This window comes from Hydra vulgaris, chromosome 10 (genome assembly GCF_038396675.1).
Source record: "Hydra vulgaris chromosome 10, alternate assembly HydraT2T_AEP".
NCBI classification, from domain to species: domain Eukaryota; kingdom Metazoa; phylum Cnidaria; class Hydrozoa; order Anthoathecata; family Hydridae; genus Hydra; species Hydra vulgaris.
In genome coordinates this window covers 18,653,563-18,669,028 of record NC_088929.1, presented here as the reverse complement: position 1 = coordinate 18,669,028, position 15,466 = coordinate 18,653,563, and the positions used below count along the sequence as shown (strand labels likewise).

General features: G+C 26.4%; 2 protein-coding genes across 2 annotated transcripts in view; one reads left to right on the top strand and one right to left on the bottom strand.

Moving 5' to 3' along the window:
• Positions 1-13,687, bottom strand: part of LOC100209819 (uncharacterized) — a 33,891-nt gene extending 20,204 nt beyond the window's left edge. Inside the window, exon 1 of the mRNA XM_065807406.1 lies at positions 13,254-13,687. Coding sequence (XP_065663478.1) covers positions 13,254-13,607 — 354 coding nt within the window. The 5' untranslated portion in view covers positions 13,608-13,687. The remainder of the gene's footprint in view (positions 1-13,253) is intronic.
• Positions 2,242-4,556, top strand: LOC136085828 (uncharacterized). Its single transcript, XM_065807399.1, has 2 exons — positions 2,242-2,613; positions 2,734-4,556. The coding sequence occupies exon 2, from the start codon at positions 2,757-2,759 to the stop codon at positions 4,161-4,163; it is 1,407 nt and encodes a 468-aa protein (XP_065663471.1). The 5' UTR covers positions 2,242-2,613; positions 2,734-2,756; the 3' UTR covers positions 4,164-4,556.
• Positions 13,688-15,466: the final 1,779 nt, after the last annotated feature.

Genomic DNA, 15,466 nt, shown 5'->3' with positions numbered 1-15,466 from the left:
AATATTACTTAATATTTATTATTATAATTTATATTATATAATAATTATTAACCAAAGTACTTAACAAAACAATGTAATTGCTGTGATGCAAGGATAATTTATGTGTCTAAGTGTAAATTACTATTGGTAAGTTTGTAGCAGCATTCATATTTTTTATTTTACATTGTTGTTAAAAATAAAAGGTATAATTTATCTATTTAATAGTAATCATTTCAGTATGATAATTGTCTAAAATGATAATTGCTGATTAAGGAATTTAATATAAGTGAATAAAATTGTTTATTTTCAAATGGCTTTTTTATAATCTTATATGATTTGTTTATTTGTAGGTAATTAAATTACCTATTACAATATAATTTGATAAAGCTTAATACCAATACAGGCAAAAATAGTATTCCTTCTAAAATATGTAAAAAAATATATAGGAACTGAATTATTTAGGTTTAAAGTAGCCAAAAACAAAAGTTGATTAAACAAAAAGTCACTCAAGATAATAATGTAACCAAACAGTGATAAAAAAGAAAATTTTCAAAAGAAAAGTAAAACAAGATTTTAGCATTAAATCTGATAATTTAATAAAACGACAACAAAGCTAAATAAATTTAATAAAATGTGACAGCAAAAAAAAAAAAAAGATCAGCACATACACTGTATATGATACCATATGCAAAACTCTTACAATTAAAGGAATTTTCAACTTTAAGTCTAATTAAAGGAGAAAAATTTAAACAACATTTTATTAAATTTCTAAAACACAAAAATGGAAACACTTCGATAGTAAGTAATAAAATAGATTATCGGGCTGTGGTTCTAAAAAATGAAACAACGTAAACAGTGAAACAATATTCAATGCAATAAAGATTATGCTTGATGAATATAAGCTCTAGCTTATATTTAGTATAAATATAAGTTATACCAATAAAGTTTCTGGCACAACTAATACAAATACATAAAATTTTTGTGGTGCAGTCACAAAATGACAGATCTGACAATAAATATAAATGACTACAAAAATTGTTAAACATGGATGAAACAAACTTTATATTGGATTCTAGCATGTTTTTGATGAATACTATAACATGCAATAAATGATTATATTGATGGAGCAACAATCTTGCTTAGGCAAACAACTAAACGCATTTTTAAATAATTCTGTATACGATATAAAGAAATTAAAAAAGGAAATATGCTAGAGAGAAATGTTTTTCCTTCATCACTGGATTGGTTGTTACAGACAATGTAATAATATAGGACAACTTCTTAAACTAATTTTCAAAACTTCGCAAAATATGTACATAGCAATTTTTTCAAAGCTGAGCAGTTTATGCTTTGCTAGCTTATACTTTACTTCGAAAGTTTTAGCAGTCAGCCTAAGATCATGCAATTTGACTTTAATAAATATGCATGAGGTGACAGTTAATTAGCTATAATAATCTGGTGATGGGTAAAAATATATGAAATCATCCAGACCATGACACCTTTACGCCTCAGAATTTGTTTATTTTTACACCACTTGCAGTCCATATCAAAAAAATAATAACTGCGAAAATTTTAGTTAAAAATACCAATGGGTTCCAGGGATATCGTCACTTGAAATAATGCTGACTCAGCATTTTAGTGATTTTCTGAAGTGACTACAAAGCAACTTTGACATACAGTATCTTCATAATGGCTTGGGGAAGTTTCCTAAAATTTGGTACTCTAATAGATTTTAACTTGAGAAATCCAAAAATAGCACTCTTAAGACTCGATTATCTCAAGAAATGCCTTAATTATCCAATTTTGTTCAAAATTATTGACTTGTAAATTAGTGATTTTTGGAGGTAAAATGAAGACTGTGGCGCAAAATCCCGAGTAAATAGTTGAATTGTATATCATTATTTCATCTTAGGTCTACTGAAAAAAATTAGATTCATCAATTGTCTCAGTTTTTATAATACGTGGTCAAAATTTGCATTTAAAAATGGTGTCTTTTTAGAAAAATATAAATTTTGTAACAAAAGCAATTAAAATATTTTGTAAAACATTTATTTGAATAAAACATCAAATAGTGTCCCCTCCCACGGGAGGCCCCTACGCCCCCCAATCTCCCTAGATTTTTTTTTTTGCATAAAATGAATAAATAATGCAAAAACATACAATTTAATTTTAATTTTGAAAAAAAAAAATTTTCATTATTTCAAATTGGTGACTTAAAACCTCCTTTTATATAAAAAACAAACATAAATTTTGTTTTGTTCTTTTTAAAGGTATTTACTTGTTTGTATTTTCTTAAAGAATTACTTTTAATTTTATAGTTTTTATATTATTTTGTTAGGTAATAAATAATAAAAATAATTAATATGGAGAAATGTGACATTGGAAAAAGTCTTAACATTCATTGCCACAAAACTGGATTTTCAAGAAAACAAGGTTTTGTTCAATTTAAAGATCTTCCTTGTGAAAAACAAGAAGAAATAATATGGCGAGCAAATTTAAAGGAAAAATATAGTTCAATATGAATTATATGTTGTTATCATGAGCAATTCTATGGAAAATATTTTGAGAGAAAAATTACAAAGTGTTGCAATCCTTTTGGAACACACAAGGAAAGTAAAAAAATTGCTATAAAAGGTAATCTTACCTTATTTACAACAGAATTGATATGGAAATTAAAAGAAAACAATTTATTATTTATAAAATGTTTGATAATTTCAGTTATTTTAACCACGTAAAACTAAATTTGTTTTTTAGGTAATATAAAGATTTCCATAGACATGGCAAACTATTTGCAAAAAAATAATGTTTATGTAACCCCAGGTTGGAAATTCTGCAGTAAATGTTACAAAAAAGCAATAGAAACTAATGAAGATTTAAATTCACAGGAGGAATGGGAATCCAAAAGTGAGAAAAAAATTAAGTTAGATACCACTATAGAATTGCTTGGAATTTCACCAGTCAAACTAAAAAGTCTTTCAAAACACAGCAAATTGCCTGTAGCAAAACAAAAGTTTGAGAACACTATTGACAGAGTTGCAAAAATGGTCTCATTAGCATATAATATTAAAGAAACTTTTTTAACAACAGAAATAAAAAGCCCCATTTTAAACAACAACATTAACAATGACCATGATCTAGACATTTTAATGTATGAAATAAAAAATAAAATTTCAGAGACTGACTCTTATTGCCATAAGGTGCAAATGTTAACACTCGCACCAAAATCATGGACACGTAAAAAGATATCAAGCTACTTTGAAGTGTCTGAGTATCTTGTTCGAACAGCAAGAAAAGTTAAAAATGAGAATGGAATTCTATCATTACCCGGAAAAAAAACTGGAAACCCACTTTCACCAGAAACAGTTAATTTAGTGATTAACTTTTATCAAAGTGATGAATTTTCAAGAATGTTGCCAGGAAAAAAAGATTATGTAAGTATTAAGAAAAACCAACATGTTCAAAAAAAATTATTGCTACTCAATCTTAATGAATTACATGTTGCATTTAAAAAAGACTACCCTAACGTCAAAGTCAGTTTGTCAAAATTTTGTACTCTTACCACTCATTCATATATTGCAAAAACACAAAGTAGATACTTAAAAAACTGTAAAGAAAATCATAACCAAAACGAATGCTTAATTTTAGGAGATTTTGCTGAAAACTATCAATATGTTGTTCAGGATGAGGTTCAAAGTTATCACTGGAGCAAAAGTCAATGCTCACTTTATACAATTGTACTTTATTTTATAGAGAACAAACTTCTCAAACATAAATCTTTTTGTTACCTTTCAGAAGATGTTGATCATGACACAGGATTTATTTACAAGACTCAGAAAGATATAACTAGATATATCAAAGAAAGTCTACCTGATGTATCAAGTGTGAAATACTTTTCCGATGGTTGTGCAGCACAATTTAAAAATTTTAAAAATTTTATCAATCTTTGTCATCACAGTAAAGACTTTGATTTAAATGCTGAATGGGTATTTTTTGCTACCAGTCATGGTAAATCCCCCTGTGATGGTATTGGTGGGACTGTTAAAAGAGTAGTATGTCAAGAAAGTCTAAAACAAATAACTACTGAGCAGATTTTAGATGTTAATTTAATGTACTCCTTTTGTAAAGCCAAAATAAATGGAATTTATTTTAAGTTATTTTCAAAAGAAGAAATTGATCAAACATGAGCACAATTAGAAAAAAGATATTTAGGTGGAAAAACAGTTCCTGGCACAAGGATGTATCATCATTTTATTCCAATTGCTCCAAACACTATAAGTTATAAAAAAATAAGTACTGATGCATGCACTGAAATATTTGATATCATTCCAAAAAGCAAACATTATGTCGATATTTCATTAAATATTAAAAAAATGGATTATATTACATGTTTTTATGATGGATTTTGGTGGGTAGGGATTGCTGAAGATGTAAGTGAGCTTGATATAAAAGTCAGATTCATGCATCCACATGGACCAGGTAAAAACTTCTTTTGGCCAATGAGAACTGATGAGTGTTGGGTGCTCAATTCTGAAGTTATATGCCTAATTTCTACACCACGAACAATATCAGGTCATACATACAACATATCTGATTTAGACTTGAAGAATATAAACTGTTGGTTACAAAAAAAAATTAATTATGTTTAAAATAATTTTGTTTTTATTTTATTTACCTATTTTGCATTTAAAATGTCTTTTATTTTTTTCAAATTTTTGAATTGTAGGCTGAGAAGGAGGGGTGGGGGTTTAAATAAATCACAAATCACTCCCATCTTATTATGTCAATGACTATATTAGTCTAAAACTACATAAAGATATTGATTGTCAAAATGTTTTAAAAACATTTTAATATCTTTGGTTTTAAAATTTATGACTTAAAATCGTAAAAAGATCTTTGAAATAAGAGGTAAGTATTTATCGATTTGAAGTAACGCAAATAAACTGTTTCTCAAACTTAAACTGAAAAAATATGTTTTTAAAATGTATTTTAACAATCAACTATTATTTATTCATTTTATGTAAAAAAAAAAAATTAAAAAAAAATCTAGCGAGATGGGGGGCGGCATGGGGGCCTCCTGTGGGAGGGGAGGGCATCTTCCTTGGCCCATGACTATAAATATCCTAAACTAGTCAATAAATAACACTATTTGATGTTTTATTCAAATAAATGTTTTACAAAATATTTTAATTGCTTTTGTTACAAAATTTAAATTTTTCTAAAAAGACACCATTTTTAAATGCAAATTTTGATCATGTATGTAGAGAGACAATTGATGAATCTAATTTTTTTCAGTAGACCTAAGATGAAATAATGATATACAATTAAACTTTTTACTCGGGATTTTGGGCCACAGTCTTCATTTTACCTCCAAAAATCACTAATTTACAAGTCAATAATTTTGAACAAAATTGGACAAATGAGGCATTTCTTGAGATAATCGAGTCTTAAGAGTGCTTTTTTTGGATTCCTCAAGTTAAAATCTATTAGAGTACCAAATTTTAGGAAACTTCCCCAAGCCATTATGAAGATACTGTATGTCAAAGTTGCTTTGTAGTCGCTTCAGAAAATCACTAAAATGCTGAGTCAGCATTATTTCAAGTGACGATATCTCTGAAACCCATTGGTATTTTTAACTAAAATTTTCGCAGTTATTATTTTTTTGATACGGACTGCAAGTGGTGTAAAAATAAACAAATTCTGAGATGTAAGGGTGTCGAAAATTATTTTTTTTTGGATGATTTCATATATTTTTACCCTGATATAAAGTTAGAAAGAAACAAAAAAGTTTCATTTTTCAAGTTTCAAAAAAGTGCCAATAACTACTTTTTATAAAACCAGTTCTTAACTTACAGGTAGGGATAAGCTGTGAACTAAAAGGTAAAGTTGGGGAAATGAGCATTGACTGACATAAAATATACGGATGGGCATAATATAATATGCATAATATAACTGGCAGGTTTTCATGGAAAAAAAGTACAATTTTGGGTACGGTTTTTATTTTTTATGTTTAAATAACAATATCTTTTGCAATTTTATATCTAAAACAACATTAAATATCAAAAAAAAGTTTAAAATGAAGATCATTTACAGACTTTTTTTGATATTTTCTAGTGTTATATCTATCCATATTATTTCAATTTAAATTTCATATTATTAACATTTTAAATTTCAGTACTGATATTTTTTTACGTTATTAGCAAACAGTAAGAGCCCTAGCTTAATATGGCTTTTTTACTAAACCTGGTCCTTATTCAAAAACAAAAAAAAATCAATCAGGAAGGGGGTTACAGGGGGTTACCGAGTCTAAAATTTTTCATAGAATTTTTTTAAAAACTATAAAAAGAATATAAATAAAATACAAATAAGAAAAAAATTCAGCGCTCGAAATAGCGGCCGATTAACAATCAATGATTGTCTACTTTTGGAAAAAATGATATTTTGATCTCCCAAAAACATTTATTTATGATCAAATTTGATTTGCAAGAATTGTTAGTCAAACTTTATATTAAAAATTCAAAAACATTCCAAAACAAACATCACAAAAACAAGACAAAAGTAAAACACAAAATTTTTAAAAGTAAAACATCGCTTAAAAAAAGAGAAATAAAGGTATAACAAAAATTATATAAACAAAAAGTTAATATCCCATTAATGAACTATTTTGAATGAATTGAATTTGTTTAATGAATCGAACTTACATTACCATTTAGAAACAATAACGTTTCTGAGAAAAATTTTGAAAAATAATAAATAATGTGAGTCTATGATTGATAGAAAGAATGTTGACTTAAAAACATCATAATGCTTTAAGCAAAATAAAATTGTTTTTGTTTAAAATTTTTAGAAAATAATTTTTAGAAGTAAAACTATATAAAAACCATAAAAATAATCATAAAATATAGCGGAAATAAAGCAAAAGAAAATTATTTCTTTTAAAAATAAATCAGGATCTGAAACACCTGCTAAGAATAAAGTAAAAGTTTACAAAAGAAAGTTACAATGACAAACAGCTAATAAATGGAAAGATTCTACACTTGTAAAATATAATACTAACAATTGGCTTGAAATAGAGAGGGTTGATGGGATAGTTACTGTGCTAAAATGCAGAGTATGTCAAGAATATGCTTCTCAAAAGTACACGGCAGAATGAAGTGGTAAAAGAAAATGCAGTTGATTGCAACACAGTTCCGTAATCATACATCCAGAAGGAATGTCACACCAGAAAGCATTTGAAATATTTATGAAAACAGGAGGTATGAGTTTGTGCGATAGAATTGAAAAACAAAATGAGTTGCTGCAGGAAATGCAGCAAACAGACATTTTATCAGGTATTCAAACCATACATAGTAAGGATCTTGATTTGACCAAAAAGAAATTCGAGGTTGCTTACATGACCCCCTTTACATCATAAAATTTCAGTTTATAAATCTAAAACTAATATTTTTACATAACACGCATAAAATTATTTAAATCTAGTGTGGCTTGCGGTAAATTGTGCACTTTCTAACAGTTTTATAACAATTTCAATAGGATTTAATATGTTGTTATAAGTTTTATACTTTGGTGAAAAATAAATTAAAAACTTATTTCCGATAAATCAAGATTTACTGGTTTTTAAAGCCTATTTACACTAAAAATTTTTGTTTTTATCAGTGACTGTAATAATAATTTTCTAATTTGTAAAGTTGATTTTTACTGATTTTTTTGTTTGCTTGATAACAAGTAAAAATTTATAAACAGGGGGGAGGGGAGGAGACTTAATAAGTTTAGGGTTAGGGTGGGGTGGGGGGGGGTGGGGTCTTAATAAGCTTAGGGTGGGTGGAAAAACTTTAAAAAATTTTCCTTTCCCCTTTTTATTAGAGACTTGAGGGAACGGTGTTAATTTAACGCATCACAGTGTTTCACAGAAAGACATGCGATCGCACGTCTTTATATGTAAACTAAATAAAAATGAAAATGAAAAACATAAACTGTAAAAAGAAAATAAAAATTAAGAGAAAATAAACGCAAAAGTAAAAAAGTAAACTATAAATCCAATTTTTATTTTTTAATGTTAAAAACATCTCGCTTAATCGACCTGCATTAAGACCTAAGTTACTAAGTTAGTTATTCCAAACTGATTTTTAAACAAAATTTTTGCTAATTTTGTTGCATTAAGTTATAGCAGGAATGAAATAGGCTGGTGTAAGGTTGAAAGCACACCATTTTATGTAAAAATACATAAAATGATGTGATATAAACCCCTTACTAAAATTTAAAATTTATATATATATTTTTTTCTTTACTGTTTTTCAGAAAATTTAAACAAAATAAAACATCTGCAACATGCAATCTATTTAAGAATTATATACGCCAATATAAAGAAAGAACAAATTTTAAAATAAAAGACCTTAAATGAAGCATAGTACCATGCAAGCCAGATTCTAGATATTTGGCAGCCCTAGGCATAGTTTATTATATAGTTATCAATAAATCATGTATAATATTATTTTTAAACCCATATTTCATTCACTCACATTTCATGAAAAATTATATTTTTTTTCATATTTTAAAAATATAAATTAAGTTATTTAACACTTTAGATTTTAAAACTTTGAATTGAATAAAAAATTTGTTCTTTCTTTATATTGGCATATATAATTCTCAAATAGATTGCATGTTGTAGATGTCTTACTTTTGTTTAAATTTTTTGAACATATAGTCTGTTTTGTTCCCTCACTTGTAACAAATTTCGTTGATGGAAATAACAGGCATCCTAAAAATAAGAAAACAAGAACAGTAAAAAAAAAAAGAATGATAAATCTTAAATTTTAGTAAGGTGTTTATATCAAACAGCATTGAACTTTTACATAAAATGGTGTGCTATAAACTCCACACCAGCTTATTCATTCCTGCTATAACTTACTGCAACAAAATTAGTAAAAATTTTGTTTATAAATCCCTTTGAAATAATTAACTTAAAAACTTTGATCTTTATGCAAGTCTATTAGGCGAAACGCTTTTAAATTTATAAGATAAAAATTTGGTTTATAGCTTACTTTTTTAAATTTGTTTATTTTCTCTTAGGTTAACATTTATTTTCTTTTTTCAATTTATGGCTTTTTTTTTCATTATTATTTAGATTACTTTTTTTAAGCGTCAATTTTAAAATGCGCGAAAATCATCAAATTATTTAAAAGCCGCGGCTGAGTCAGCTAAACAAAAATCGTACATGCATGGTCATATAAAGACATGTGATCGCACGTCTTCCTGTGAAACACTGCATCTGGAAAATATGACTAAAGATCGCACTTTTACAAATGCTAAAGAGCTAAGTTTAAAGGATACCAAAAAAAGTGGGTTCATACAAGAGTAATGTTTCACATTGCATTGTTTATTGAAATTTTAGCACTGGCAAAAATCTTTTCAAAGTGATGAGATTGATGTATTAGCTTCATCAGGGTTTATTCAACAAGCTAAAAACCAATTAAATTGTATTTAAAAGACAAAATTTATCAATTTGCCAACAGTAAAACGTTTTTTTGCCAAATTGACTGAAAAGGCTGGGAAGTTTTATTTCCAGGGTGTCGCACTTAACGATTTTGTAAATGCTAAATGTTTAGTAAAAAATACAAAGTCTATTCTTATTGAGTTAGTAACGAATTCAATCATAGAATGTTTAAAACATGTGATAATATCCCTGATATGTATAGTACAAAAACTTTAAATACAGAAGGCTGGCTTCAAAGTATTGAAAATGATACATTCTTGGATAAAGGAATAGAAAAAGTTTATGACTTTTACAAAACGCTGTTGCAACATGCGGGTTTCACCGGAAGCGTAAATGATCATTTGGATGCTAGACATAGCTTAGTAAACTACACTGTAAAGTACTTAGTACCACATAATACCGGTTATTGCAAGTTATGACACCAAATATTCTTTAGCTTGATGAAAAACTACCTCTTGTCGAACTATTATTTACTTTGCCTGCATCTAGTGCAAAAGTGAAACATTTTTTTTCAATAATGAATAGAACAAAAACGGACACACCCAACTCTCTGAAAGAAAAATGTTTGCAAAATGTAATTTAAGTAAGTTTGCAAGAAAAATATTCTAATATATTTGATTTAAGTCCTACTATAGAGTTATGGGTGAATGATGTAGTGTGAAGGCCAACACAATCAGAAAGAAAAAAATTACTCAAAAAGAGTGAAAAAAAAAACTGGTTTAAAAACATTAATTGATTTGGATTTGTTATCTGACAAATTAAATAACGAATAGTTTAAAATCATTTTCAGTATTTTTTTTGTTTTTTAAATAAATATTCTTGCGTTAAAGTTTTAATCAAAAAAAATTTTCTTAAAGGTTTCTAATATTTCTTGTATTGTTTTTGTAAAAAAAAACTATTATTTCTTTTCAGTAACCGAAACCGTAAAGGTTCGATCATTAATATTTGAATAGCTTTTTCATTGCGTAGTACGCAAGAGAAAGAAAAATTTTTGCAATTAAACTTTGAATGAATGAGCTTGATACTTTGATCTGATTTGCGTGTTTTTGTCAACTTTAAATAATGTTTTTAATAAATAATCATTTACAATGTTGCAAATAGTCATTTATTTTAAACTATAGTTTTAACTAAATGAATGGAAAATATATATTTTATATTATAAATATAATAAAAACATTTATATTATAAAAGTAATAAATATATTTTGTAATATAAATATGAAAAAATAATCATAAATGTACAAGATATTCATAACAAAAGTCTTAAAGTTAATGACAACCTAATAATGGGCTAAAAAATATCTTAAGGTGATTAGAAAATTTTTGAAGTTTTGAATGAATGGCTTTGCATAATGGAATGACGAATCAAAAGCTGACTTGATCAACCTAATCGATTTTTTATTAGTTAATTTTTATGATAAGTTAGGATAAGCCAGACAACTTATCATAAACTTTTTTGTAAAGGCTCGCTAAAGTGCCTTTACAACAAAACACTTTTAAAAAATTTATTTAAAAGGCTCGTTTGTATTTATAATGTGACACTATAAAACAAGGGCCAGTATAAGTTTTTGTTTTGATTTTTTTTATTGTTTCGGAATTTTAAACTAAGCAGGAATTCTGCAGTATAAGCAGTGCTATCAAGCATAAACATAAAAAGTGTGATGCAAAAATTGCTACACTTACAAAATTTTGATACAAACTAACAAAAAATTTGATCTTCCACAAAATTTTTTGATTGTCTACTTTTCAATTCTTATCATTTCAGCAGATCAGTGTTGATCGGCGACCCCTAAATAATTATTTCAAGTGTTAAATATTTAATGATTGCAACCTTGGAAATTTGAAATCTCAAACTTATCTTAAACTTTCACTTTTTATAGTTTTGAAAATCTAAAAATTTTATTCCGAAAACTTTTAAAATAAAAAATTTAACATTTTTATTAACATATTTTTTTTCAATTTTGAAAAATCAAAGTTAAGGAGTAAAATAAACAATTTATCATTTATACTTTTATAAATTTTATTTCCTCTCTTTTGTGTAAATCATCTAAAACATGTGAAAATTATAAAAATTACATTTCTTAACTTACATCTTGAAATCTGCACATTTCTATTTTTATTATTATGAATGTTGTAATAACTAGATGCATTAGCAATAATAAAGGGTATACTACTATATAAAAAAAAAGAAAACAATAAAATAAATCAAGTCTCCAGACAACCCTATTCCCCCAAAACCTAAAAGGAATTTGTTCTTACCTTTTGTTCAACAACAGAATTTATGAACAAAAAGAGAGAAGTAGTAGGTAAATTCAGTAGCAGTACAAAACCGGAGACAGATTGTTGTTGTAAAATGTGTGATATGCTTGTATCATTTAAATAATAGAAGCATATCACATCATCTTATTTGGTTTAAAGGTGAAGCAAAAGACACATCAAACTAGAGAAGATCAAGGTGGTACATCTATAGCTTAAAGATACCATTTATTAAGGAATATTAGGAATATTTATTTTTCTGAAAAAAAAAATTATAATTGGTACATATTGTAAAATATAAGAAAACTCTGAAATAGTACATAGTGGTGGGGCATTTCCATTTCTGTGTGTAATTTTTTATTTTTCTTTGTTTTAGCAATTAAAAGCTGGGACTTAAAGTAATATGCATACTACTATGATATTTTTTAAAAACATTTATATTGAAAATATTTTTATCATATTTTAGGCTACCTGAATAAGTTAAATATATATATTTTGATCATTTTTTTTTTTTGCATAATAATATTGCAGTTTGAAAATAAACAACAATTTTCAAAACGCTATCCTTTAGCTAGAAATATTTGATGACTGCAATTTCTCATCGAAAATATATTAAACATGAGTCATAGAAGTATAATATTTTACTTAAAATACTCACAAGCAATCAACTTTTTTTAAAATATCTGCATGAAATTAAAAAACTCGCAACTTCCATGCGTGACTTCTGAGTGATCATTCATGAACTGCATTTAAACGATTGCTCTAACTCTATGATACATAGTGCAATCCTGTAACTTAACTAAAAATATATATAACGCTGAAACTTATAATTTCAGAGGAATTAAAGCTTATTTATCTAGTAACTAAAATTTGAATTTTTCTGTTCTGTGAGTGATTCCGCTTCAAACTAAATTTATTCTCTGTTAACATTACTAATATATACTATTTTTTGTTTACAAAATATTTATATATGTTAGAATTAAATGAGAGCGAATTGGAGATCGCCAGTTTGACTATTATGAAAATAATAGACAAAACATATATGAGTTTGTATGCATGATTTTTTGGAAATGCTTAACAACATCATGAAGAGGCTGGGATTGAAATAGAGAGTAATAGAGAAAGTAGCAATATTATTATCCTTATTTAAAAAGTTAGGTAATGAAACAAGCAGCATAATTAAAGAAGTGGCATAATTGGAAACTTCCTAACTTATGCAAGTGTTGAAGAACAGATGTTAAAACTGTAATGGTGATGATAATAATGATGATTTTAATGATAAACAATTCAATTCCTCTGCAATAATTCCAAACATTTTAGTTAATCATATTTACCTAGTCTTGGCTACAAACTTGGCTTTAGTCATATTTAATTAAACCTAGCCCTGACCTCAGTAAAAATCAAGCACTAGTTAATGTTATTAAGTAGAGAATTTTTTGACATTATTCTGGTGATTCAAAAAATTTTGTTAAAACTTTAATATAATTGATGTAATAATGTATTTAAAAAACAAATATATAAAAACAAACCTTTGATGATAAATTGAGATTGTGAGTCTTACACCATTGTAAAAAATTTAACAACTTTTTTTCAACAGTCAATTGCTCAATATTTTGGTTACCGACAGACTTATCATTATTACATTTTTCATTATCTGAAAAAGTTATTACTGTGTTAGGCTGCAAAATAGGAATGTCTCTAATATTACAAAACTTCTTTGGTTTCTCATTATAGTTTTTGTCATCTATATTTTTACTATAAGAAGCAGTATCAGCAATATCAATAGGTGTTAAGTTCTCTTGCTCAACATGTGATTCTTTTTTTAAATTATCAAGGATTTCATTTCCACAATCATATTTTTTGGAAAAACATTCTTTGGACATCTTCTAACATTCAAAGCATTGTTTTATTTTTGTTCAATTCTTCAAAACATCTATTAGTAAAATTTCTCTAACAAAAATAAGCAAAACATTAAATAAAAATACACACACTTTGTTCACATATAAAGAGAAATAATTCTGGACAAATATCAGCTTATTTGGGCAATACTTAGGAGTAACTCGACAAAGTTGAAAATTTCAATGCTTTTACTTTTACCTGATAATTAATATTTATCAATCCAATTAAATAATTTTTAGATGTAGTTGTTTAGGACTACTCTATTAGGAAATCTAGGAAATCTTATTTATAGTTCTTTGTGCAGACTACAGTTTACTATTTCGCAGACATCTTTAACATATTTATTTTCCTAACATTTCAACTTTTAATATCTCAAAATAAAATTTAAAAATAAGGCTGAATGTTCAATAAAAATTAAAATTAAAACTTCAATTCAGTTAATAGGTTCTGAAGAAGTTGAGATAACTGGAAGCAATACTCCTTCAAATAAATAGGTTTTTTTCAGGCGTTTTATTTCAACCCTAAAAATCATTGAAAAAAGGCAACCATTCCAGCAACAGCTTCTGTTGGAAGGATAGCAACTATTTCCAATAAACGTCACTGTATGGGATCAGTTGATATTGCACTTATTTCAAAAGAAATTGGGACATTTAAAAGACTAAAACTAAACTCAAATAGAAAGTAAATCAATACTTAGAAGACATGAACGAGACCGCTTTTCTCAAAACATAAAGAAAGGACAAAGCATTTCCCTACTTGATGTTTTGTGTACATTAAACTATGGTATGAATGAATGTTTAGATCTCTGATGTCAAACTGAAATAACCTGCTGCTATTATTGTGTTATTAGATTTTTACTTTTTTGTGTATTCTACAAAAAAAGCGTTAAATATTCTCAAAGAACAGAGCAATAATCTAATAACACTTATCTAATTTTTTTCTTCAACAGACTGTTTCCATCAGGAAGAAATAGCCTGTTGAAGAAAAAAATTAGATTGTTTTTACTAATATATATATATATATATATATATATATATATATATATATATATATATATATATATATATATATATATATATATATATATACATATAGTACTGGATTTAATTAATTTTTTAAGTAAAGAATTTTTAGAGGTCACCTAAGACCCCTAAGACAGCTTCAAGATCTGTAAGCATAAGACAAGTCCCTAATATTAGGGATCTGTCTCATAACAAAAATGTTTTGGGTTTCTATTACCACTCAAAAATTTCTTTAAAAACAATCTGACACATGATGTCCAAATATATAAAAATATTTCAAATTAATATGATAATTATAAATAAAATTATTATTAGTAGCTATCACATTCAATGATTATGATTCTATATATTTTTTTAAAAATGATTTAATTACAGTCAACATCAAGGTAAAAGTTTGTTGTGTTAGCTACAGAAGTAAACAGAGATAAACAAATTACAAATCTGTAACTATGAGGTACAAATAAAAACAATTTTATAATTCTTTTCTAAGAACTAGTAAAAAATAAAATAAATTTAATTTAAGCAATAAAAATATAAGACATAGCGAGAACCAGTGTTCATCCAGTTGGTGTATACCTATGTTTACTTAATTAAAAGAGAGCAGGTTGTCTTTAACTTAACTTATAAGTTTTTTTCTTAGTTAAAAAATTTTTCAGATAAGAAATACATTTTTATATTGTTTATATATAGCTGTTTAAATTTTCTATTTAAAGCCTTCCAGCACAGATAACATAAGTTTAAAAAGGTTAATATTCTTTATTAGTAGGCAAACAATTGAAGTTGTATAATTGCATAAACTATTTTAATTAAGATAACAGTCA